Source organism: Oreochromis aureus, linkage group 4 (assembly GCF_013358895.1).
Source record: "Oreochromis aureus strain Israel breed Guangdong linkage group 4, ZZ_aureus, whole genome shotgun sequence".
NCBI classification, from domain to species: Eukaryota; Metazoa; Chordata; class Actinopteri; order Cichliformes; family Cichlidae; genus Oreochromis; species Oreochromis aureus.
The window spans coordinates 13,675,882-13,702,823 of record NC_052945.1 but is presented as its reverse complement, the minus strand read 5'-3'; the positions used below and the strand labels follow the sequence as shown (position 1 = coordinate 13,702,823).

At 38.6% G+C, this 26,942-nt stretch overlaps 1 protein-coding gene across 2 annotated transcripts; it reads right to left on the bottom strand.

The window, feature by feature from the left end:
* Positions 1–423: 423 nt before the first annotated feature.
* LOC116317695 (protein tweety homolog 2-like) lies at positions 424–26,397 on the bottom strand. 2 transcript variants are annotated; one of them, XM_031736547.2, is made up of 16 exons: positions 26,355–26,397; positions 25,864–25,977; positions 25,565–25,771; positions 22,498–22,670; positions 17,262–17,373; positions 12,765–12,985; positions 9,362–9,457; positions 8,046–8,118; positions 6,103–6,172; positions 5,950–6,005; positions 4,671–4,763; positions 4,495–4,587; positions 3,453–3,595; positions 3,150–3,335; positions 2,972–3,050; positions 424–1,655 (listed from the first exon to the last, which is right to left on the bottom strand). In XM_031736547.2, the coding sequence occupies exons 3-16, from the start codon at positions 25,691–25,693 to the stop codon at positions 1,575–1,577; spliced, it is 1,605 nt and encodes a 534-aa protein (XP_031592407.1). In that variant the 5' UTR covers positions 25,694–25,771; positions 25,864–25,977; positions 26,355–26,397; the 3' UTR covers positions 424–1,574. The 2 variants fall into 2 exon arrangements, with proteins under 2 accessions (XP_031592407.1, XP_039466539.1); XM_039610605.1 differs by lacking the exons at positions 5,950–6,005; positions 6,103–6,172; positions 8,046–8,118; ... (5 more) ...; positions 25,864–25,977; positions 26,355–26,397 and adding an exon at positions 5,059–5,915 and having other exon boundaries at positions 425–1,655.
* Positions 26,398–26,942: the final 545 nt, after the last annotated feature.

Below are 26,942 nucleotides of genomic sequence, written 5' to 3'. Positions count from 1 at the left end.
CCGACGTGCTACAGTTATGAGCCGAGTTACGCGGTGTTGCAAGTTTTGTGAGGTGTTTTTTTTTATATTTAATGGATCGGATTACATTTTTTATTTTTCGCCGATATCCGATCCAGTAATTTAGGTCAGTATCGGACCGATACCGATATGTAATATCGGATCGGTCCATCTCTACTATAGTGTAATCCCTGTGATCTGCACTTTTTGTTTTGATCAGCGGCTGCCCAGCCGATTAAGTCAACAGCTTGCAAAGAGTTTATTGGTTTATTTCAGTTCAACTTTCGACTTACAGGTGCACTGCAGGACACAGCAGCCTCACGGATCAATGTGTTACAGAATACATTTCTGACCACACTCGTCACCAACACTGACTGCAGCCAGAAGTGTATCAGGGTAGGGATCTCTGACGCAGTTTATTCTATTCCCATGGTGCATAGAGAATAATAAGATTCTGAAGTGGTCAAACTCTTGTAGCATAAAGAACAATTTTATTATATTGAAGTGAAACAGATGAATACTTCAAGGACACTGGTTTGCAGTTGTGTGTTGTGCATTTTTTGATTTTTGAGAAGTCTGCTCTTTCAGAGAGCTGGCAGAGAACCATGCCTATAAGACTCCCACTGTCCCATGTGATATCTCCAGGTACAGGTTATCACACCAAATCCCAGCCACACTAATGGAATTACTGCAGTAGGTCTTTCTAAGCCATCAGTGGAGAGCTAATAAGTAAACAATGGATCAACAAGTCTGAATATAGCATTTAATCATGAGACTTTCTGTATACATTAGCAAACATCAAAAAAACAGACATAACACAGATTTATTTAATAAAGTAGAGAATGTTCCTTGCATGTTCAGTTTATTCTTTAAAAGCTAACTAGTGGCACTGAGTTCTGTATTTCAAAGTTTATTTATAATTACTTGTATGGCCAATTTGGTTTAATAGTGATAACAGTCAGTTATTAATTTATCATCTATGCCCATCTGACTTGTTGTTAAAGGCATCTTTGGCTAATGAAAACAAAACTATAATACTTGGTATTTGTTTTATTAACTCATTCATATTTTCCCATATCCTTTCAAACTGCACCCTTTGAAATTTCAAAAAGGCCAAAAAAAAGATATTGCTGCCAAACAGAAGGGATATAGCAAAAAAAAAAAAAAAAAAAAAAAATCAAATGCCATGATGGAAGTCAGCCACTCACTTTACATCAAAATACTGACCGATGATTATATCCATGCACACCACCAGAATACTGAAAAGAGTTCAAAGACTCTGGGTTCATAGAAAAGCTTACATTTGAGCAACAGTATTTCCATAAACCATGATAACGACAACAACAACAGCCTTTAGATGAAACTGAACAGTCCTCTATATTAAAAACTTTCAGTGCTTTCCAGGGACTGCATTAGTGTGTCAGTGAGGCAACTACCTCATATTGCCTGTTTTAATGTCTCAGATTGGGACGGCGGGCTGTCACTCCTGTAAACAGAGTTATACCGTGACGACAGCCTTGTCGGTTGAAGCTTAGCATCTCAGATGAAGCACTGAAAGGGATTCAGTAGAGAGCAGGCTACACCTGAAAATCAGTCCCAAAGTGTCTAATCTGGGCATCAGTCATGGATAGATAGGTAGCTCTCATGCTGGGTGAATACTGCCAGAGAAATACATGAGAAAAAAAAACAGTTTAGAACATATGCACTTTAAAAAAGCACCTTTGATTAGCATATGACATATTAATATGTTATTAACTGATCTAAGCTTGCAGAACACCTGTTTTAATTATAAGCTAGTCTTTAATCAAGAGTTTGTGGAATCAGGGGATGGTACTATAATGTTGTGACAAGTTAAAAAGCAGGAGGGCATAACAAGTTAGAATAAGTTACACTCACATGCAACACTCTGTGGGTTAAACAGTGCCGGGAAGTCAAAGCTGAGGTACTATGGAGCTTTAAAAGGGTCCCTGAGCTTTGAGATACAAGTTATAAACATTTTGCATAGCAACCATCATTATAAAGGTTTGCGGGGGGGGGGACATACAAAAATCAAGCAAATTAAGTCAGACAACAGTGAAACAATAAGTCAAAGAATGGAAATTTAGAAAAGGTGGGTAGAAAACATTGGTTAATATTCAATATTTAGATGGCTTATTGAGAAACTGATTATATAAAAGATACGAAAATCACAGAAAAGTCACAGAAAATTAAATAAATTAAATAACAACAGAAAAACAAACGTACTGCAAATATGTTTTCCAAAATAGCAAACATTTAAGTAACAGGAACAAATAACACATCTTGATGCATGCTGAAAATGTGATTTATAGAGGAAAGAATAGGTTTGAGCATAGTCCACGTTCACGCTCTCACACCTCAAACGGTGTTTCAAGTTTTTGGCACACTGTGAAAGCTGTTGAAGCACTGAGTCAGCCACACAAGCAGAAAACTTAATATAAAAGAAAATCAACCAACAGAGACTTTAACTGTGGATTTACAAGTGTTCTATCTATTATTTATCATTTAGCCCCAGCATTGGATGCACACTACGCATTTCTAGACTATAAGGCCCGTCCATTAAAAATAGATACATGATGTGAGATTGATCTGGCGGTATTGCTTGTTTCATCTTTAGATCTCTAATCTGACCTAAACTATTCCTTTTTGAGAACCAGAAATACAGTCCAGTGTAAACAGCCAAATGTAAAAAGGATATATGACTGTAGTTAAAGATTAGTAATGCACTAAAAATGAACACACTTCAGTCAACCGCCAGTAGATGTCAGTCTTCCATCATTTACAGAGCAACATAACTCCCTTCACTAAATGTTGATAGTGTGAGGTTGTGTGCGGTGTATCAACATTGCTACATTTCTGGCACATGCTGCTTGTTAGTACTGTAGTGGGGCTGAGGCCAACTATGCCATCACTGCCATTACACTAGGGACACTAGAGCCCCGTAGGGCCAACGCACCGAGGGAGGCGGGGATCCTCTCCCTATCAGTGGCACATTCTCATATCGAGGGGTTCCTCCAAACAGCATGGACTGATTCCTGTGAAACAAGGGGAAAGACATTAGACAGAGGTGAAACTCATACATTAATAAAACAAGAAAAAAAAAAAGCATCGTCATCATTTGCTATTAAACTTACATGTATTCAGGGGGTGATGTTACACTAGAAGTTGACTGAGGAGGTGGATGAAGGCTGGCCTGGCTGCCAAGGCTTGTGGTATAGCTACAGAAACTGTGCGTGTTGGACCTTCGGGGGTTATAGGATATCCGACGAGCTTGGGGGTTGAATGGATCCTCCTCATCTATGTCATCGTACTCTTTTTCCCTGCATGAAAGTGTACACCCGCGCACAGAGACAGAAAGAGAGAGTGCATGCGTTAACACTTTGCAGAAGTGCACTGTAGGCATTACTAATGGGGTAACGGGGTCGCTCAGCACTGACCTGCTGCCCATTAGTGTCCACACTCGGAAAATTACACACAGCATGGCAGAGAGTGCGCAGGCAGCCAGAAGAGAAAACAAAGAGAGGTAGAGGAGCCCTTCCACCCCATCATAGCACACACCCATGAGGGCATCAAGATAGTCCTAGAAGGATATATACATGCACACAGTCAATATGGTGAGTCACTAGCGGACATACTGTATTACCTTTGACAAATGACACCTGTGCAAATAATATTAAATTCCTTAAAAAGCCCAGATTATGAACAATGTTACAACTGAATCTGAAATGTAACCACCTCTCTGAGGAGGGCAGTAGGGCTGCAGGATTTCACAGCAGAGGTACCAAAAGGCAGAGCTGAGACACGCAGACAAGCTCATGTTACTCTGATGATATGCATTACACAGATGCATTCTCATTTCGCATTGCTCGTTATATTTGACTAACAAGCTCTGAGAAACAGTCTTTGAATTTGTCTGGCATGTGTACTCAGTTACTGCATAACCCTATATTTGCGGATCCTCATTACTGATGTTCATTACACATAACTATGGAATGTTTGTAGCCCTCCATTAACCATCATTTTGAGTAAGTCCCCAATCTGAACCTGATCTAACAATAAGGCAGCCCTAATATCTTCGCTTATCTTTATGGATTTGTTTAATCTCTGATAGGAAGGATTTAATAGAATTACCAGAGACTCTGCTGATCCAAAAACCTGCTTCTTGGGTTCCCATTACCACAGCAGACTCGTATCAGAGCAGATGAGATGCTATTTTCATTAAATGATAAAACTCTGACAAAATGAAACCTGCAAAAGCCATTTCATTCCTTTTTCAGTCTGGAAAAACTGGAGGCGGCAAATAGTCGGTCTGTTACATACGCGGTGACTGACAATTTGAGTGGTGTATATAAATGTCAGCGTATGTGAAGTACATAGAGATAACGTTGGAAAATCAGTCAAGCAGGCCCTCTGAGTGGCTTTGAGCTACGCTACAAAGCAGTCCCATTAAAAAGTGTCCCGGTCAGAATCTGACCTTACCTTATGTAGCCCACGGCAGTCCAGCAAGGCTGTTAGCTTGTGTAGACTGAACTCTGTTGAGTTTAATAGTCGTTGGATTCCCAAAAGGTCTCTCTGTACAACAAGGTATAAAAGGGGAGAGGATGATACACACATTTCCACAGTCTAGTGTGAAAGTCTGTTAGCCAGCTGCGTACCTCAGCAGTGGGAAAGACCCGCACAGAGAACTGCAGCAAGCCTTGAATCTGGATTTGCATGGTAGTCAGGGAGCGCTGGCAAGTTGTCAAAGACTGGGAAAACATAATCACTCCAACATCACACACATAGATATGCACCACAAACAATAAGAGGATCTTAATAAGGAGGGTATTGTTTAAGAGCAGCATGTCAACAAGTAATTTGGTGTTAAGTAAGGCTTTATCATGTGCTTAACAGAGGACACATTTGTTTCCAGACAGATTATCCTTTGCCACCAACCGTCTCGCCCACCACTCTCCCACCTCCCATTAGCACCACCAACCCATAGCACAAACAAAAGAGTAATATTTATACCAACTAGGCCATCAGAGAAAGGATCATCCTTACCTACTTAACAAGCATCGGTTTAATCCATAAATGGGTACGATGATAACCAAGCATGTAGGCTTTAATAAAGTCATACCAGTCATGTACTTATCCTCCACAAAAATCAGAGAATAGATGTCACACAGATGCAGAATCACTCATGCAAAAGAAATCCTCAGACTATACAAATAACACAACACATAAGAAGAAGCATTAAATTCTCTGAAATGTTGCCAGGAAAGTGTGTGTGACAGGAAAATGGAGTATTACTTAAATCTGGGCAACAGATTCACAATTTAAGCAAAAGAAAACACACAGAGAGCCAAACATGGATTGATGTTTATTAGACAAGGCTATATGTCTAAGTGAGTTCTGAATAGAAGGAGTTAAGTGCCAAGGTTGTGTTATTCAAACTGGTTTTATTGAGACTGTATGACAGCTGTGTCTTTCTGCAGTTTCTCTTCAGAAAACAATTTATCTGCAGTTCAGGCACCAATAATTAGCTTGTTTGGAACATGCAAAAGGTTCTCAATGTTTCTTTGAAAAGGCGTACAAACAAAAAGTGATGATTTATATCTTTAAACTCAAAAATAAACCAACACAACTTGAGTGCTCTATGAAGAGCAGCTGGCTTAATCCAGGATGTCAGAAAATTGAATAAAAATGTTTCTAGCAGGAGTACCAGGGGGCAAAAACTTTGCACAGGGTATAAGATGCAGATAGTTTTTATAGACCTATACAAAAAGAAGCATAATTTATCAAACTTTAGCATTTTGCATGATTAAATCAGAACTGAGGGCTCACTTAGGCCTCCAAAAAGATATAGATGCTTGGCATCTAATGGTAAATAAATGAATAATAAGAGTCTGCAGTGTGCTAACACAAAGCTAAGATTGGACTTTTAGTCAGTACCTGTTGAAACGGGTTTGGTAGATTCGGACTGCAAAACAGATAATAGTGTGCAACATCTAGAAGGTGAAAGAAATAGAAAAATTTGCATTTTGTTTAAACAGCCATTGACAGAGAGATGTTGTCAGTACAAATCTATCTGTGGACATTAATTACCTGCACTTAGAAAATCCTTGGTATGGTTGACAATAAACTTGTCTGGAGACACACAAAAGTCACTTATACCCTGTAGGAAAAAAAAGGAAAAAACAACCTACTATTATATACACCAGGAAGCACATATAAAGTGCAAAAACTGTGTGGTATAGGAACAGACTTTAAACATTATTGACCATGTAGAGCATGTCACGCTTTCCTGACCATGGGTGAAATCTACTAAATATTTCCACGCGTTTTAATTCTTCCCCAGAGAGCTGCTAATGTGCATGCATAAACAGTTAGGGGTCAAGATCATGCAATTGCTGTACACTTAGTACGCAGAACATAAAAAACCCACACATAGCTATTATAAAAAAGCAAATATAACAAAAATAACCAGAATGCTTTGTCATATGCATAGATAATTCACAGCTGGGGAAACAAGATACTCTCTAAATTTATTAAGTTAAAAGAGAACAAAGAATCTGTTATGGTGAAGGATCCGATATCAGTTCTATATCCTTTCTATTTTATGACATCCCCAATCAAGAAAAGTCTTTCTAGAGCTTTTCAATGTAACGATAACTCAAAAGACAATAGCCAATCAAAAGTTAAACAGTACAGTATGAAATTACAAATAAAAAGAAGAAAGAAAAACATAGGCTTACACAAAAATCAGTTCTACTTCCTATTCTAGCCTTTCTACTTACCCCATTTTACTTTCAGATGTTCAACACACCCTTAACTCAACTGTGATCATGTGACTTTGTTTTCTGCAAAAACCGTACAGCACCATGCCAGGCACCGTTATCTCATTATACTAGCGGGGACATTTTGTTTATGCTAGGCCTCATCAAATATGTATAAATTTATGAATATTTTCTAGGACACCATCATCTACCTTCCTTTCAAAATGCACTGTGTTTTTGCACATGCAGGTTTTTTTCTCTCTTTTTTTAATAATGATGTGCAGGTGCAATATGTTTTCTAGCTTGTTTTGCATGCTGTCCTACATTTCAGCTTCAATCATTCAAGACTGTTCTTTGATAAACAACTGTGACTAGCTTTCCTATAACAAGAGCTAGTCACAGATTACCATTGAATGTACCTCAGCTTAAGACAAAATATAGTTGGAGGGAGAGCTGCATGCTAGAACAACAAGCGTTAAGCCTGAAAGGTCAGAAGTTTTACTGCAGAGTCCTTTTTCAACTATAATGAGGGGAGCAAAGCTACAAACGCTGTCCAGGATTTTGAACATTTGGCTTTACATCTGCAGAGAAGCTCACCAAGAACCACAGATGTCTGTGAATCCCACACATGTAGTTAATTTCAGGTTAAAATATGCTATCTTCCCCGCTCTGTTTCACCCTCTCTTTTACTGCCTCACTTAAAACAGCTGTCCAGATGTCAGATCCAGTAGGATAATCCACAGATGTTTGGTTTCTCGGCGTGGGGGATGGAGGAATGCTGGAACCAACGGGTTATTTTTTTTTGTACCCCAGACACTGTCCCTAATACGAGCACCATTAAACACACCAAGTCCAGATGCTCTGAACACATGGTGTACAACCAGGAAGAGAGAACAATCTGTCAGAAATAAGGGGAGCCTGAAAGATAAAATGAAACTCTGGACAATCACAAAAGAGATTCTGAAGAAAGCAGAGGTAGCAATTAAAGGAACAAAAGTGCTTGGTTTACAGTATGGCTAAGGGATGATGGACCTAAAAGACTAAGGATGTGTAATCAGCTTTACTGCATGGGTGACCTTGGAAAGCGAGCCATTGTAATCTAGACAAACAGACACAGACACTTTTTAAGCTGCTAAGATGTTCATGTATTGTCCAGGTTTACTGGCAGGCACTCGTTTGGGGTTTTATTTAGAACCCCAACAGTTTAAATTCAGTATTTCTAATCAAAGTTTGAAGTGTACTTCAGAAGTAGTAGATGTATAGTTTTCTTACCACAGCTGTAGCAGTGTCCACTCCCAGTGAGGCCCAGCTCAGAATCAAAGACAGTATAACAAAACCCATGATCCTAGTGGAAAACAGCACATGGGAGTGAGGGTGACAGATTAAGAGATATAGGGAGAATCACATAAATCACAGAATCAGATGATTCAGTTTTCCTTTGTGCCACTGATCTTCAGCCGCATGTTTTACCCTGTTAATTTGATTAAATTGAAAGAAAAAAGAAAACTAAGTAATATGAAATTTAATAGCTGCTCAATAGAACACTTAATGCCAAAACAAAGGATTATACCACTTAAAATTTGTTTCTTTGGTCATTCGTGCATTCCTGCTGCATTCCAGCACTTTTATTTCCTGTATTTTCTATCAATCATGTTACATAAGCTGCCAGTCACTACAAGGTGTCACAGTCAACCAAAGGCTCCCGCAACCTTTGCTTTCTCTGACCCTTCTTTTATCTGATTCCTTTTGTTGAAAAAGAGTGACAAGTTCAACAAAGTCAAGTAAACACTGTGGAAGAGCTCACAAGTACGAGTTTTACAAGAGACCACAGGCAGAAGCTTGAAAAAAAAAAAGAGGCTATGAACATGAGTACACAAAACAATAAAACGGAAGAGGATGCCTCCGCCTCCCTCTGATGGATGTAAAAAAAAAAATTTAAAAAAAAAAAGGCAGAAGAGGGCTTTGCTTCTCAACTCACTCCACGGACCTTCTTGAAAGCACCAATAAAGTAGACTGAGAGCACTTAATAATTAGTTAAGGGAGCAGATTCATCCTACTCAGCCGATCAATAGGCATTAGTGAAACCCATCAGAGAGGGATGTGAAGAGCGAGCCTGAGCATCATCTGCTAACACTGACACGCAGGTTGCAATAAATTGGGCAAATGGGAAGGGAAGTCTGAATTGTGTTCATGCTGGTCAGACATCAGTGTTGGTTCAAAATACTTGTGGCAATTTACTAAATCAAATGTTCAACTCTTCTTTCAGAGGTTTGCATTTTACTTCACTTGGTTTAATGTGTGTGTGGCTGTGTGTGTGTGTGAGGTGGCCTTCACCTGCATGTGGAAATAAAGCAATTCACTAAGGAGAGGAGTAAGGCCCAGTGCCTTTGTAAGTGCTATTTGAAGATGTAATGCTATCATTTTTGTTGTTAATGGAGTGACCTATACGGTGCCAAAGAAGCTGACTGGTGCCCTGTCTGTCTGAAGTCTGTGAGCAAAGGCCGATGAAAACAAAGATGTATTTGGGGGGAGAACTCACACAAAAGATGTACAGTCAGAGAATACCTTCACACACACAGGGTACCTACGTGATCAGCAGATACTGAGAATGCTTTGCCATTCCCAAGCACATGGCCAAGCAGATAACCAGATCCAGGATCAGTAGCAGCAGATAAATCAGCCATCTACAAGACATGAAAAAGAAGCATTTTATTTACAGACGGCATATTTCATGCAAATTTACAAGCACCAGGAAGTACTGGCTGAACATATGTCTGCAACAGTATTCGTGAGAGCTTTGCGTAGTTTATCAGCATTCCTGTCGCATAGTTACAGCCCATCTGTTTCAGGTAATTTCCGGCTTGTTGGTTTAATAATTCAGCACCAGAAATCTATATACATTAATTTTTAATTTTCCTTTGAAAATGTCCTTCACAGGAATAGAATAGCCGATGTTTGTGTGTGCGTTTGTGTGGTCTGACCAGCCAAACACAGAAAAATTACTATGACCATTTGTTAGCTCCACAATTCCAGCATACTGGAAAAAAAATCTATAATTTCCAAGAATTAGACATTATGTTCTTTTAGCGGCATTGTGTTGAACATGATTACTCTTAAAATGGCCATTAGAAATACAATGACAAGATCCTCAAGGTGACGCAATATACTCTCCAAACCCTTTTCTACAGTTTGACTTATGACCAACCATAATTAGTAGGGTTTCTAGTTCAAGTAAGTGTTGGGATATTTCAGTCTGAAAGTCAACGAGTTCACAAAACCGTCACTTTGATTATAACTGTGAATTTTTTGTCTTTTTGTTGTCTTGAATAATGACATTTGCCGTTTGCACTGACAAAACAGCAGTCCAAGCTCACAATCCAATAGCTGCATGAAACTCGATTATGACCCAGAAGATTGGTGTCAAGTATCTGCAGTCTAAAAGAAGATGTGGTAATAGGACACAAAGAACAAGTGAGTATGGGAGTATGGATGCATGCAATTAATGGAAGGGATATTATGTCTCTACCACTGGTACAATGGCAGCTATGTTTGAACTTTTTCAAATGTCATGAATAAGATATCAATACTGTAGCTGATATAAAGGAATAGATGAAAATACAGAAACATGTACATCCCATTCAAAGGGAATTCAATAACCTATACAGATATTTAACAAAAAAGAATAATGATCTTATCTTATCACTCAAGTTAAAATAGATGAATGAGTTATTAAGATGTTCAAACATGTAGAATGATTTAACATTTCTATTTTTATTCAAAGTTTTTATATAAGACAGTTATTACGGAGAAGTTCAACTGCATCAAAAACCTCTAGTATGTGGCACAAACACCCAAATCCACTGTAAACAAATTGAATATGGAAATGCATCTGATGCTGTCTAAAACTACCTACTCTGTACATAACCATGGGCTAGGTGACTCAAACAGCTTTCCACAGAGATGGAGAAATGAGCCTGAAATAAGTGGTGCTTTTAACTACCTTGGTGCACTCGGCTACATATGCAGGAGGAATGCATATATTCACAACTTTAAGGAAAGTGATTTAATTTAACTGTGTATACCGAAGCGCTTGTAAGAAATGTTTGCAATAAAATACCTCCATAATGTACAAAAAATGTTTACCTTCATCAGCATAAGTAGTATAATCTTTCATTTTTTTCAATATTTCACCTTTCATCTACTGGCTGGTGTATTGGAAAACATGTTGAACCATTAACATAAACACCTAAACAACCTACTTCTGGCATGCAAGCTGGGAGAAAAGTGGTCTGAGTATTTCAAATAACCACTCATTATAACAAAAGATATGCATGAGAGCATCTCTGAACACACAACATGGTGTGGTCTTCTGCAACAGCGAGTCGATAATCAACAGCAGATTATTGGAGTTGGTACCTGACTGGATGACTCTTGATTTCTGCTATAACATTTAGATGATAGGGTCAGAAGTTGATGTTGGTAGTAAAAAAACATGGAGTCATCTTGTTCTTTATCAACAATTCAGGTTGGTTCTAATAGTGTGTGGCATATTTTCTTGGCATACTTTCGGCTCCATAGTCAGGGTGGTCTGAGTATTTCAAATAATTACTCATTATACCAAAGATATGCAGAAGAGTATCTCTGAACACACTGAACACAGTTGCATTAGCTCAATAAAAGTATCGGAATGTTGCAATTTTACTGCAACATTCGCATGGCAGGGTCAAAATTTTATGTAAATAATAAAGCATATCAATGGGATGGCTTCAGTTTGAAGACATGAAACTATTCTGTATCTATAGTTATGGGAAAGAAAAGCAAGTCATCAGGTCTCAGTCCAATAAAGCACCTCTGGAACTCTTGTGGAACCAGAGATTCACATCGTGGATAAGATAAGATAAGATAAGATAATTCTTTATTGTCATTGCACAGTCATACATAGTACAGTAGTACAATGATGTGGAATATGGAACAAAATCTCTGAGGAAGGTTTCCAGCGCCTTACTGATTATATGATACAAATAATTAAGGCAGTTCTGAAGGCAAAAGGGTGTCCAACCTGGTACTAGTAAGGTGTAATGAAGCAGCTGGTGAGCGTATTCTATCAGCTGAACCTAAAAACAGCACTTTAGTTAACATCTAAGATGACAATTATATTGCACGATTCCCCACGCCGACACAAGATAAACCCTAGCTCCTGAGTCAGACTTGGCATTAGGCAAGTGTGACTCAGGAGCCTCTTGTGTCACTAATAAATGAATTCCTACAGCTGAAGCTACCACATCACCCGGAAGGAACACATTTTCATCTATTCAAATCTACGCTTAAAATAAAGTGGGCAACAGGCTTGCTGGAAACCTTAGTGCACAGCATGATCTGTCTTTAAAGTCTTATGCACTTAAATATAAAAAGAATCAACAGAAGATCATAAGAATTCATTCACAGTTTGACACAGCAGCATTTTAAGCTTTCTAAATTAGCCTCCACTAACAACTGAATATTTTTTATTCATTTGGACTAATTTATTACTGATTGAGTTTAATATTTTTTTTCTGTTTATTCTTGATTCTTTTTATCCCTCTTAACATTTTGAAATGAACATATTTCTTAAAAAGAAAACAGCATCAGTATTATAACTGGAATGAATGTGAGCACAAGTCTGCAGGTAAGGAGCTCATTAACAGCCTAATAGTCACTCTGCCACGTATAACGTTTTATGAGAGCAATTCATATTAGAGTTGAACCCGCACAGTGGGGGGAAAAGCTCAATTTCAGCTTTCATTTATTTAGCAATTAGGAAAAATAGCTTTTCCGGTCTGTGTTCCGGATGGGAGATCAATAAAATCCCATCTGCTGTGCCTGTTCTGGATCACTTACAGTCCCATTCTGAGCAGTGCATTTACTTCATTCACATGCAGATCAAAAAAAAAAGAAAGAAAAGAAAAAAAGAAAAGTGCATTACCCCAGGGGATGTGTTAAGGCACCACCTACCTGTAATACTCAATGAAGGCTGTCTGGTCTGCAATGGCTGCCAAGTCGAAATTGGTTTTGTTGATGTCTGGAAGAACAGTCAGCTCACGGATGACATTGTTGACCATCAGCTGCATAAAACGTAAAGCTTGGAGGTAGTCAGGCCTCGTAGAAAAGATCTCATCCAGGCGTTCCAGGTGCTGTTTGAGTCCAGTTTCCACATTGCCCAGTGAGCCTGCAACCTAACAAACAAAAAGAGAAATAAAAACATAAAAGAATGAAAAGAAGACCATGAAGACAAAATAAAAAGGTAAAGGGGGTCAAAAGAAGTAAAAGAGAAAATAGGGTCAGAATGAAACAGGAATATAAACTCATAAACAAATATTCTTTTAAAAGCTGATTGAAAATATAGAGAAAGGTGAAAGAAACAAAGAAGCACTCCCTCGAGAAAAGATTAACTTTTCTCCTCAACCATGCGTTTTATTCAGATAAACAATGTTAGAGTAGAATACTGATAAGAAAACCGGGGAGACCTGTTATCACACAGGTCTTTGATAGTGAGAACAGAGTGGGTGGAAGCCTGGTAGAAAAGAGCAAATACATTTTCCTTTTTTTGTTTGAACAAGAAAAAAACAAAAAAGAAAGAAAAAAATGTGACACAGCAAATGCTTCTACTTTCACAGCAGCAACAGAACTAGAAACAAGTAGATTTAAACACTAATGGGAAACTGAGAGTTAAAACCACAATATCTTGACCCCATTATGTGTATTATTCTCTTTTAAAGTGATATTAGTAACACAATCTGCTCTGCAAATGTGAATGGAAGGGTAATCCTACTGTTGAAAGTGAAAATATAACACCAAAACAAGCACATTGCAAGTTGTTTTTTTTCCATCTTTTTCCAACAACATAACACACCATGTCACTCAGATCATCTCAGTCTGGTTTCCTGACAGACAGTGAGTTCACTGTACTCAAATGGCCTGTGCAGTCACCAGAACTCAATCCAATAAAGCAACTCTGGGATGTGTGGAGTGCGAGATTCACAACATGGATGTGCAGCTGACAAATCTGCAGCAATCATGCGATCATGTCAGTGTCTGGTGAGTGCATTGTGGATACTGCAGTAGTTAAAAATTGGCACATTTCACTGATTTCACTGACCTGCATGAAAGGCAGATACTTTTTAAAAGCAATAAATACGAACATATTTCATATCTCGTCTTTCTAAAACTGGAATTTGGTTGGAATTTGCAATGTGTGGCCTTTTACTTTTAATGGTGCTTTTACACAGGGATGGAATGGGAAAGAAATTTGCCAGATTGAGATTATCATCAGTTGGATAAACAACAGGGAGCAACATGTTACTGTTGGTTTAACTTTTGCACAAAGACTGGACACTGGGTAAAACAGCCTAACATCTGTTATATTACAACCTGGGTTGTGCCCAGCTGTATCTAGCTCTAAGCAGGGACTCTATGTCAATCTATGTTGCTAATAATGGTGAATTCAAACTGTTTAAAAGAATATCGGTGGATCTGTGTATCTTTAGATTGAGGCAAGTTTGCGATTTCCAGTCTTTGTGCTAACCTAAGCTGCATTATTTATCTGTTTAAGGAAAAACCTTCAACAATGATTAAAAAACAATTTTGATTTTTGTCAAAAATTGTGTACTTTTAGATATTAAAAAAAAAATTCCCTTAGAGATCTCTAAAACTCAGTTTAGTATGACACCCCCGCCGAAATGACTTTGCTAGAGCACTTAACGTTACAGTGAGTAGGAGGCCCTACTAATTCTGAACAGATGCTACTTTCTGTATTCTAATCTGTGACAGTTTGCAGCAGCTCTGCTTTTGTTATCTATTATCTTTTCGCCATTATAACCACGGCTTCTTCAACACATTCAAGAATTCTGAGGAAGCCTGTGCATTCTCACACTATGAAAACTCACCACAAAGATAAACACGTATCTACTTCTCCTTGACACTTCAACTTTTCAAATACTTCTGATTAAATTTTACTGAGTTGAAGTGCCTGATGGTTTGAGTAAGACCTTAGAAAGTTGATCCATGTAGAGATGCACCAAAGATAAAGCCCCATTTTCCAATCCAGCTATCCCAAGGGGTAGAGCGTACGATTGCCAGTAAAGTGTTCTCACTCCCACCTCTATGTTCATCATCCCTCACAGCTCCTGCCACAACGCCTCAAATCTTATCTGCAAGCCAGTCTGCCTGCCGGTGAGAAATTGGATCAATCAGCTAGCTGCTCTGGGTGATCCACATTTCCCTAATCTCGACTGTCCCGTCTTTCTTTAAAATGGATTAAAGCTCGCTTTTACTGAAAGCGGGTCACAAGGAGGAGTCTCCATTTTGGACATGGCTGTTAAATGAGACCGATTTGGGGCTCAGAGCAGCTCTGCTCAAAAGCCCAATTTAACATGCAACCGAATTGTTCTGCTTAATGCCTTCAGTGATTTCTATATAAGATTAACTGTATTAGGTGTGACAATAAAACAAAATATAGCACTTTAAAGTGAAGTGAGGTTATACATTGAGAAATAAGACCCTGAGGAGAGACATTTAAAGGGAACTGATGTATGGTGCAGGAAGTCGCAATCATTTTGTTCCAAGAATCACAAGCCAGCTTTCACTTTCAAAAGAAGAAGAATTATATGTAAGAGAGTTACCACTGCTGTATATTGGAGGCACACATTTTTATCGAGTATGACTCCCATGTTTTCTCATCCATAATTTTGCGGAAGCACTGAAAAGCCCTTAATATTGCAACCTGAACTCTGAATATAAGGATGAAATATAGATTGCTGTGAACATTCAAAAGCCTCAATAGCAAAGGGAAAATTGTCTTCCTTATCAAATATTTCCTTCTATGATGCATGATAATCCCTCGCAGAGTGTAAGAGTGCATATTTTGTGATTAGAAGAGCCTTACAAAGCAATCAGTAGAGCCAAACAGCTCCTACTGTAAATCTCAACCCTCACTGGAGCCCCGGGAAGTAGAGATTGGTTGTTCTCGTTCCCATTTACTTTACTCGACAGATATGATATTAACTCAGAATGTGAAATGCAAAATAGAAAAGGAAAATAGTCTTCATATTAAAGCAAATTACTGAAATAATTAACTTTAATCCAATAAAAATATCAATGAAAGGTCAAGAACACAACCAAACACAAGTTAAAGCACCTTTAGATTTGTAGGAGTACCCGTCGGTAAGCTCATCAGCTCTGTAAGTAGAGTACACTGCATCAAGCTATAATTTTACAGAGAATGCTTTTGTATCCCCGGGGAACATCTAAGCTTCTCATGCAGCCATAGTATACAGTACATCATGCTCTAGGATCAAATCAATACCAAGATACCTCAGAGAGCGTCAGTAGCAAGGATGCAGAATCACCAAAGCCGAATCCCATTTACTTCCCACAGCACAAAAGCACTACACCCTTTTCCAGGTTATTTGCTGTACCAAGCTCAAAATAATATAGTACAACACAAGGGCCCAGAAATATATACAGCCTATTATGAAGGCCATAATGTTTTAGTTTGTGTGTGAAACTGCTTTAGAGAGGTGTTGATCCAACCTCATTTTTGAGGCTACAGTTTGTGATGCTGCTGAATATTGCATGATAAAGAGAAATGTTTGTGGTGATAAATGTTGTCAGGCACATTTATATCAATGAAGGTTTAAACTAACAGAGGTTTCCCTATGACCATTACACCAAATCAAGACCTTACGTTTTTAAACCAAAAATGAGGAAATATGCATCTTTTTATATTTAGCATGATCACTAATCTGTTTGTGTTCATACATTAATACAATATGTGTGCACATGAGGACTTTAAGAACACGTGTGATACTGACACCGCCATGTACACAAACACACACATATAGTGGAGATAGTAAGACTGAGCGCGATCGAAAGAGCAGAGGCTTAGCATCCATTAATGCACTGCAGATGGGAGTTAATCCTCTCCCTGCTCATTGTGATTATTGCTTCTTGCAAGGCCCTTTTCTGATGCCTTTGCACTCCTTCCTCTTCCTTTCCCACATCAACCCTAAGCCTCCCAAACAACTTCCTCGAATGCAGGTCAGGACTTGTACAGAAATAATCCCTATTTACAAATCCTGAGACAGCAGGCACCTCAATTCCTTTACTGTGACAAAAAGTGGATACAGACCCCCTGTGGGGTGGTGCTGCTGCATTGAGACAGATGCACGGCCCATTAAAGTGGAGGAGCTGCGGTGTTTATCAGCTGTAAAACAGGGCTTTATCGTTATGCTTCTGCCATCATCAGATTGTTGGTAATTGGCAGTAATATATGAAGCATTTTCTCTGCAGAATTCTTTTTCGTATTTTTACATAACTCTGATACACGCTTTGCCGGTTCATCCCACAATTACTCAGCTGTTATAAACAAAGCATTTGAGAACACAACACATTTGATTTTTATGATTCTACAATTGCAGAAATATAGAGCAGAGTTTGGCAGGGTTCTCTCACCAGATTGTTGATGTTACCCAGTGTGCGATTGGCATTGTAGAGTGAATAGTTCATCTGGTACACCCCATCATTGGTTTCACTGTTCCCATAGAAACCCACTCCAACAGCAGAACTGGGGAAGACAGAAATTCATACAAAATAAATCAATAAAAGAAAATAACTTTGCTTCACCCCCACAAAATCGTCCTACTTTTTGACATTGGTATGTATGGGGTCATTACAGTGGAACTAAGGTGAACGGTATTAAGTATAAAAAAAAAAACAAAAAAAATGGGGGATGTAATTTTTAAACAATGCTGTATGTGTTAAGGTAGTATTATCAAAGACTGTAATTTGTTCTGCTTTCATTTGTTCTTTGTCCTCGCTACATTATGGGCAGCAAAAAAAAAAAAAAAAAAAATTAGCAGCAGATAATAAAAGTACATTTTATATTCTTCCTTTCTGCGGTTTCCATCTGCTTTGCTTATTGTTATCTTTGCCTTTTGCACTTTACCTGCAAATGACTTTTCAGTACAAGTGAAAACTTTTCAACTAAATATACAGTACTGTGCAAAAGTTTTAAGCCCCTGGTTACATTTTGCTAGCAAGGCAGGAAATGGGTGCAGTGATTTATTGAAATGTGTAATCACATGTTTTCTTGTAATTTCTTCAAGAACACTTCTCCAGACTTCTTGAAAGACATTTAAAGCTCTTCTTTGGATGTTGGCTGCGTTTTGTTCTGTTGTCTGTCAAGATGATCCCTCACTGCTTCACTAACGCTGATGTCTGCATTCTGGGGAGGCCAATATATGCCTCATACTGTTTCACTGTGTGTCTGTCTATCCAGGCATGCTTCTGCTGCATTGGGAGTGTGTTTAGGATTGTTGTCAATTCAATGCTTTCCAGACTGCATTGGGCGTTGGATCAACATGACGGTACTTTTCTGCACTTGCAATTCCATCAATTCTAAAAACATCCCCTACACCTCTGGCTGAAATGCAGCTCTAAACCATGACAGAACCACCACCGCATTTTACATATGGTGGCACTCGCTCCTGTACCCCTTCTCTGAGGTACAACATAAGTACTGATGACATAAATACTGATGATTAATTTAGAACAAAAAATTCAAATTTAGATTCATCCCTCAGTAAGGCCCAAGTCTTACTGAGCTGTAGATATGTTTTTCAGTCCTGCTACTTCTTCTTGTGTCTTCCATTTGTTCAGTTACCTCAAACTTTTTAAAGACACATTACATGCTATGCCATACCATGCCAAGTTTTTGACTAATAGCTCTTTGGGAATCAAGTTTTCTGTTATGTGTAGACACAGCACTAGTTAATCCCATTAATTTGTTGCAAAATATTACAAGAAAGTATGGCTCCTTTGAAGCTATATATGTATAAAGAAAATGATGGCTGAAGACTTGTACAATATTTGTTCAATATTCGAGCAGGTATATAAATAGAATACAAAATCCCTTTTTCTTACCTACATTTAGCCTTTTGAAACTACGCCTGAGCCCCTGTAATAGGGAGGATTAGTGTCCTAACCGACAAAGAAAATGCCCCCCTACTGCTAACAGTCTACAGTTACATGAGCAGTGTTACAGTTCTTCAGCAGGTAATAGTAATCACTGTACATAGACATGAGTTTTTTCTTCATCCTGGCGTTGTTCCCGCTGGTGCAGGGTCCGCTCTTTGGCAAAGGTTTCTAGACATAGACATGAGTAACATGTCCAAATACATTTTGGGGGTGCATGGGGGTTTATAGAGTCATCAGTCACACTACAGACAACACGAGTCCAGAGCTGGACTCCTTTCTTATATCATATGCACGCACACGCACACACACACACACACACACACACACACACACACACACACACACACACAGGTAAATGCAGTCCTTGTTAATTCTCACAGTGACTCATCCTGAGAAGTTTTAACACAATCTGTGCTGCAAAATTACAAATCATAGAAACAAACAGTCAGATAGGCATATGGCACGGCTAACAGCCTCCACAGTGAGACAAAATTAAGTCAGCAGAAGTTAGTTAAACTTCTGTGGCATCTTATTTTATCTCACACTTTAATGCATCTTGTCAGGTTGTGCGTGTGAAATAAATCATTACGTGCATGCACCTCCCTCTAAAAGTGTGTCATTTAATGTTTTGCCATTAATGTAAGTTGTGCAGCGATTTTTAAATCAAAAAGTGAGTATCAAATAAAACAAGCAATTTAAAATAATGATCTTCACATGAACGTGTAATTTTGCAGTTTCACATGAATGGCTGCCTTGTCGATCTTCCCTGGTCTTCAGGACTGCAAAAGTAAGTTAACTGACTGGTTTTTAGTCTTTGCCAAGTTTTTTTCTTTTTTATAGACTGTTCACAGACAAAAGATCAGTAGGTGTCTAGCTTTCATTTACTGCAACTAAAACCAGAATGTGTTCTCACAAAAGCACAAAGAAGTGACAATGACAGAAAAATATCTCCTCTGCACAAGGACAAAACTAACAAAAAAAAAAAAAAAAAAAAGAGTAATTTTGAACAGGAAATAGATATTTGAAGAACAGTAGCGTGGGGAGTTCTGAAAGAAAAACCACACATTTAGGTCCATACATTTTTAGACAATGAGATTTCTCTTTGTCATTTTGCTCCTGTACTGTACACCACCACAGTACATCACCTGCTGGGGAGGAGATTGAAGGCCTCTCATAGCCTCCTGAAAGACGCTGCTTTAAAAGGCTTGTTATGCATTTCCAAATGAAATTAGATTTAGTTACGTCAGTGGACTGAAGAGCCTTTGCATGAAAAGAGCAAAATAATTAACGTCATTAACTTCTTTCATTTCATTTGACATTGTTCTGTTAACTTAGTTCAGTACAGTTTTGAAAAGGAGATTTAACATTAAAACAGCTATTTGTACAATATAGTTAACATGTGTATGAAAAGAAAAGCTCAAACACAAGCTTCACCTTTGTCTCACTGTCGCGTTTTGATCGAATGGCTGACTTTAAATGACTGAAGCAACAAAAACATCAGATTTCACTCAACTGTGAACAGACTTTTAGAGGGCACTGTTTCTTTTTGTGTTTGCCAGTATCCTGCTGCTGTTATATTGTAAGTAATAAAACCCACTGCCTGTTTCTTCGCTACTAAACTAGCTCCCTCTGGTTAGGACACTGGGGACACAATGTGTAACAGCCACAATCTGAAATGGTGTCGATGTTGTTTAGTGAATTACAACATTTTCAGCTGTTTTTAAAAAAATAAATAAATAAATAAAATTGAATGACCTTACTTCAGACTTTTCAAGACATCTGTGTTCCATCTGATGTGTGGTGGTCTGGACAATAAGCACTTCATTAACCCCGTGGCCATCCTAGTGTCACATCAGCCACAATAAAGGGGCGACTAATGACACAGTAATAAAACAGTAATGAGACAGGACATTATGGGGCAGTTTATCCTCCAGGGAGGCATTTGTGTTTTGTGGTTGTGGAAAAAGGTTCTCTGCGGCAGTAGGTGTTTAATAGAAACCAACACAGTAAGATATAAAACCATAGAGAATGTGCACACCAGGATATTTGGCTTTGTTCCTCTAAGAACGGCTCACGTCACAGACCGTACAGCAACTAAACGCTTGTACATTAGTATTCAAAGCTTAAGCTGAACAAATGGTTGGACTGGATGAACAAGTAATAACAGAACAATGCCTTGATTCTGGAGAGACCGGCACACTGCACCTATAATAAAGTGGATAACAGAGGCTAACGACAGAGGAAAGGGATTTTTGAATGTTAGATTTATTTTCTAACCATAATTTACCCAATTCATCCTCCTGGGGTCAGGAATAATCATCCGCAGAGGTTCAGCAGCTCTTAAATCCATTTTTTCTATTTAGGTTCTACAGCACAACTGAAATCTAATTCATTGCGAATATCACGCCAAGTTAAAAGCTGGAAAATGAATAGGGTTCTCATGAAATATAAATAGCTCTTTCTTACATGACATGAAAGTACAATGAAGTCTCTATTTTATGTAATAAACAACCCATGATATACAGCAAAGGACAAAAAAAGCTGGACAGTTAGTGCCTTTTTAAACAAGGGATTTTTCTGTCTCACTGCGTGTCTGCCTTTGCTCTGAAATATGTAGAAAACACACTCTCGGATGAACTGATCATGCCACAGCTGGAAAAAATGACTGCACCATAAAACAAAAAATAAGTCAAATAGAACATCTTCATAATCTATTATTTGCAAGTACAATTTTATGTAGAATAAGTAGAGTTCACTGAAAGTGCACTTTTACTCTGCTCAATCTAAAGTCATTTCAATATAATTTTTATTCATGGATATATTATTTAACTGGATGTCGTATGCAGCACTCCCTTTATTAAGCTGAATGTAAGCCACTGTAACGAGCTTGTATACACCAGAGCTTCTTTGCTAACCCGTGTCATGCCCAGTCACTTAGTATTGCAGAACAACCGTGTGTGCTTTGGTAGTGGCTGGATATGAACAGAGAAAGTTAACAAAGTTAAAAATCCAAAACTGTCACAAGCTTAAGCGGATCTTTACATAAATTCAATCAAGCTTTTTAGAGAAGTCATTTGATTACTGCCGAAACATCTTTTTCCAAGTGTATTAAATCTTATGCAAAAGTGCAATAATGTCAGGGACGGTGGCTCTGCAGGTCTTCTGGATGCTCCCTGCCTGTTAATGCTTGGCAGTACAACTGGAAACTAAATAAGAGCAAAATCCTTGGCTGCAAAAATCTGGTTAGGTAGAATATTTAACTGTACCACGTTTTGAGGGGGGTGTCAGCTGATGGATTTAACAGCCTGATCACTCGACGATCAGCTGATTAGAGCACTGCTAATGACGTTGTCACTCAGAAACTGAGCAGCTAAACCTGCTTTGTTTGTACACCACACATGGAAAAAGCTGAAACTTTGTAGCAAGCAGAATCAGTGGGGCTCTCGTTCCTGCAGCCTGCAATACTGTCAGGTTTATCCTAATCTCACAAATCAATAACACAATAAAAATGCATGAAGCTGTTGAAAGTAATTTAAAGCATATTAGAATGTGAGCATAACTTCCTTTATTATTAGCTACATATTCAACAATAGCAATGCAGTTGTTCTCAGTTAAGAGAAGACACTTTTATAGTGTTTCAGATTAAAACACAGCTTTTAGAATACAGATGTAGCATGAAACACAATAGCACTGTTTTGTCATTTTGACTCACCATATGATGAGACCTGTGATGATGGCAACCCAGGTGACACAGCAGGTATCAGGCCTTTTGGTGTCTTCATCGATGTCCCTGCGGCAGCAGCACAAGCACACCAAGTATACTGCCAGAACCAGCAGGCTCACCCCAAGACCAACTGCACCAACACATGCTAGAATTATCAAAGACTGACGCAGAAGTGTGGAGAGGAGAAAAAAAAGTGCCAGAAAAACAGAGATGCCATCTGTTAAAGTCATGATTAAGATGTGATTTCACCCTGAAAAATATGTCAAGAGCTTTTCAGCAGACTGCTTCTGCAAATATCAAAAGAGTCAAAGAGTATGTGTGGTCTGAGAATGTCAGGCTAGCTGACCCTTAACACACGAAAGGTCGCCTGACAGCCCATCAGTAACAAACAACACTTGTGTGTAGAGATATTTCTAAGGTGGAGTTTAGCCATCTCACTTATATCATCAGCATTAACACTGCTGATTGCTGCATGCAGCAAAGAGGGCTAAAAAAACTGGGTAAATGCTGCTCCCAGGTAACCTTGAAGTGCCATAGCAAAACATGGACTGTGGCTCAGAGAACAGAAATGATTCAAGGCTGTAGGGAGGAGGCGTCATGTGACACAAAAGCCTTTCATTAAGTCTTGTGATTTCTGAGTGAACAAAATATTTGAAGCCGGAAGGATGGATAGAAAAGGGAAACCACTGATGGAGAAAAAGCACAAAACTTTTTGTTTTTTATTTTGTTCCCAGTTTCCAGGCACATTGTAGATGAATCAATGCATATAGCATCTTAGCATTGTCAGTCAATCTGTCTATACACCACCATCATAAAAAACCCCTAAACATTTTAAAAAGTCTTTATACACTACACAATAGTACTGGGATTGACAAATATTTGCAGCTTTCTCTTAGTGTTAGAACAAAAGTATTAAGCCCAGAAAATCTCCAGCGTTCGTCACTGCTGAGAACATTTTGCAAGTTCAAAAGCATAACATCTGAACTCTTGGTTAGTTTAAAACAATCCCAAGAAAAGCAAGACCTTGATTTTACTTGCAAATATTAAGTGCTGGAAGTTTTAATGCCCACAAGTTCACAATGTCTCTTTCAGGCTGACTAAGCAGAGCTATTCTATAACTACAATGTCTGTGACTAATTATTCCATTTGGAGGCATTGACACTGTAACCGAATTTAAATGATATTGTTTTGCATATTCTACCAAGGTCCTTCATTGTTCAAACTCTGTTCCGAGCAAAGCCATGCTGAGCCCCATATTGCTTTTAGTTTCTGCAAACAAGTAAGCGAGCATTTGATAAATTTCACTTACAAACTAGGTTATTAGATATTCAACCTGACATAGAGCAACTTAAATCATAACAAAGAGGACCAAAGAATCACAGCACAATAAAAACTATCTGTAGGCTTGTTGATGCAAACTACTTTAAAGCCTTCATTTAAAAAAAAACAAAAACAAAAAAACATTAATAATGCCCAAATAAGTGACTCCAAAGCAAACCAAACACTCAACACTGTAACATTATTTAAACTAAATGGGCAGTACAATAACGGTGCCAGCTAAGCTGCTCCACCTTAGCTCGCTTCCTGGTCGAGCATTTAATCCGATAATTTCCTTGTTGTTTTTGAGGACACTGTCGGTGAGCCCTGTGTTGCTGTGTAGAGTCCTTGATGGTTGGCTGTCACTAGAACTCAGTTCAGGGCCCCCATAAGTATGATGCTGCTAGTTCCACTCATTCCTCTAATTTTCCACTCAATTGTTTTGTAATTAGACATTTAGGCACTTCAATTTCCACTTAATGCATTGCCACAATAAAGCAACAGATGCAGGAGAGGGGGGAAAAAAGTGAGACAGAAAACAATTATGGTACGGTCATTCATCACAAGGTCATTGATCTTTTATCTTCCAAAAGGAGTGTTTGTATAAAGTACGTGTAAGTGTGCCTGTCTAATTTAATTAAAAAAGCAGGCAAGAAGCCTTTAAAATGTGTTTGTAGCTGCTCTGAATTTTCCACTTTTCCCTTAAAAAAAACTAAACAAAAAAAGGCAGACCAGCGTGTCAAATAAACACTGTTAATTACTTTCAGGTTTCAAAGACTCTGCAAGAGCCATAGACTATCTGTGATTTGTCAGTGTAATGTGACACTGCTGGGATTCAATGATGGACCTCAACAGAAGACTGTATAGTGAAGGACCAACAGGGGATGGCTCTTGGTGATGAATTTTCAACTCATAAACAACCCGAGGTCAAAGGAGGATTTAATGCTAGTTTTGGAGTGCTTTCTGCATTTGTTTTAGAACACAACCCAGGAAATAAGTGGTGCAAGAAGCTTGTCTTTGTATGATAAACTAATATGTTAATAAATATTATTTTTAATTAGATCTGTAATGAGTACTTTATGCCAAAAAACAAATTAGCCGACCACAAGGTTTTCATTTGCTGTCATAAATTGACTAATGCAATGTTCATTGTCTGGCTCATATGAACTCATCATGGATTATTTGAATTAAAATCAAATCTGTCAACCCATCCTCACTACAGTTGGTAGGAAAAACGCTGTCATCGCTCTCGTGGTGCTGCTTTTACTATTGTTTTATCCATATTTTTTAAGAGGCTATAGGAGTCCAAACATAGAGCTGAGGAAATGTACAAACGAAATTGCATTGGACGAGTAAGATAAAAATATAATCTATAGAACCTGTCTTAATTCTGTATACACACAGAAAACACACATACCGGAATACTGTTGTTTACTACATGAGCCAGCTTAGTTAATACAGGTCATGTGTCCTATCATGTGAGAACTGCAGGACGCCGTGGGTTCTTAACGCTCCAATATCTGGATCAAACATTTGAGGGAGCCACACTGGTGGCTCTCACAGAGGGTCAATAGAAAAGCTACATGTAACCGGAGCAGACTGCCTAGTTTTTGTGTAACAGCATATCTAAATATGCTTACTACTGCTTTTGGAAGTCTCTGATGGACAACAGCACTGATTTTCTAGTGAGATTATTTTGAAAATACGTGCGCCTCTACCCACAACTACAGTTACCAACCTGCTGATAGCTCGCCTCCTCCGGTTTGAAAGTGCTGTCGACCGTCTGGAAAAAGAAATTGAAGTGAGGGAAATTGTGCAGCCAGTAAGTCCACCATGGAGCAACATAATCAAGCCTTGCAGTAGCCATTACTACTTCGTGGAAAAGTCAATCCGCCAAAACCACTGACGACGGGCTTCCTTCAGAGATGTTGGCACTCAAATATTCCTGGGTTTGATGAAAAGTAAAATAATGATAATAAAAAAACTGAAAATAATAAATAAACTAACTAAATAAATAAAATATAAAAGATGCACTACCCATAGATTTCCAGTCTGTGAAATTACCACAAAGTCTCAAAGCGGAACTTCTCCTTTTGGCTCACTATTTTCCACCTTGGCTCCCATAGTTGTGAATGAACTGCTGTCTTACAACTAGAAAAAAAAAAAACATATACACTGTGGGCCAAACATTTGCATCCCAGACAAGGGATCGTGTGACGACATAAACCTGCCTCCTTCAGAAGGCGTGACAGCTTACTAAGTCGAGTAGGAAAGGCCCACGCCCTTAACGCACAACACTCAAGTATCCTGTTGACCTCCAGCACTGAAAAACGCACTGGGGGAAGTTTTATGAACTAAGAGTGCAAAATATGTGTTTGGTGAGACAGAGAGAACACGTGCGTATCTCAGGATGCTCAATTGTAATATTAATAGCCCGCAGTGCCCCCACCCCGTCTCTTTAAAAACAAATAGCCTATATATATATTGTTATAAAATAATAATGATATTATTTTCCTGCCAGGACGAACCTCAAAACTGCATCACACTAAAAGCTGCTTCACAGAAGGAGGAAGCTCTAAATCCAATCGACCCTTAACTTGTGACTGCTGGTGAGGATACAGAGTTAGTCACTGCACTATTTATGACTTCTGCTGTTAATGTCTGACCTCTTGTGGACAATGAGGCGCACTGAGGTGAACGAAGTAACGAGCACGGTAATGAGCTGCTGCAGCCACTGCCACAGACTGTTGGCTTCAGCTTTTATTTACAGTGTGATACTTTTTTTTCTTTTTTCCCCCCTCAGTGGTGGAGCTGAATTTGCACCTCTATCTGGGCAAAATAGATATACATTTGCAGGCATTTGTTTTAAAGTGTGGTTGGGAACAGCTGCGGGCACTACGCATTTGAATAAACAAGCCTGATTTTGTACAAGGGGAAAAAGAAAGGCACGGTATACTTCAATTTCTACTAAAACACAGAAGTAAGGCATCTCTAAGTGTCTTTTAGAGCACTATTTGAAGACTGGGGATTAGGATCTTACATTGGTTACCAAGGTTTTAGGTGTTAAACATTATATGTGAAGTGTATTGAAGACAGCAGATAAACAAAAAATAAGG

What these genes read in the sequence shown, in the direction of transcription:
- LOC116317695 (XM_031736547.2), bottom strand. Translation starts at nt 25,693, where the DNA reads ATGGCTACTGCAAGGCTTGATTATGTTGCTCCATGGTGGACTTACTGG. An exon ending in GGGTCTTTCCCACTGCTGAG is followed by an intron (nt 4,588 to 4,670) that starts GTACGCAGCTGG and finishes CTTGTTGTACAG; the next exon opens with AGAGACCTTTTGGGAATCCA. An exon ending in TGGACACTAATGGGCAGCAG is followed by an intron (nt 3,336 to 3,452) that starts GTCAGTGCTGAG and finishes ACTTTCATGCAG; the next exon opens with GGAAAAAGAGTACGATGACA.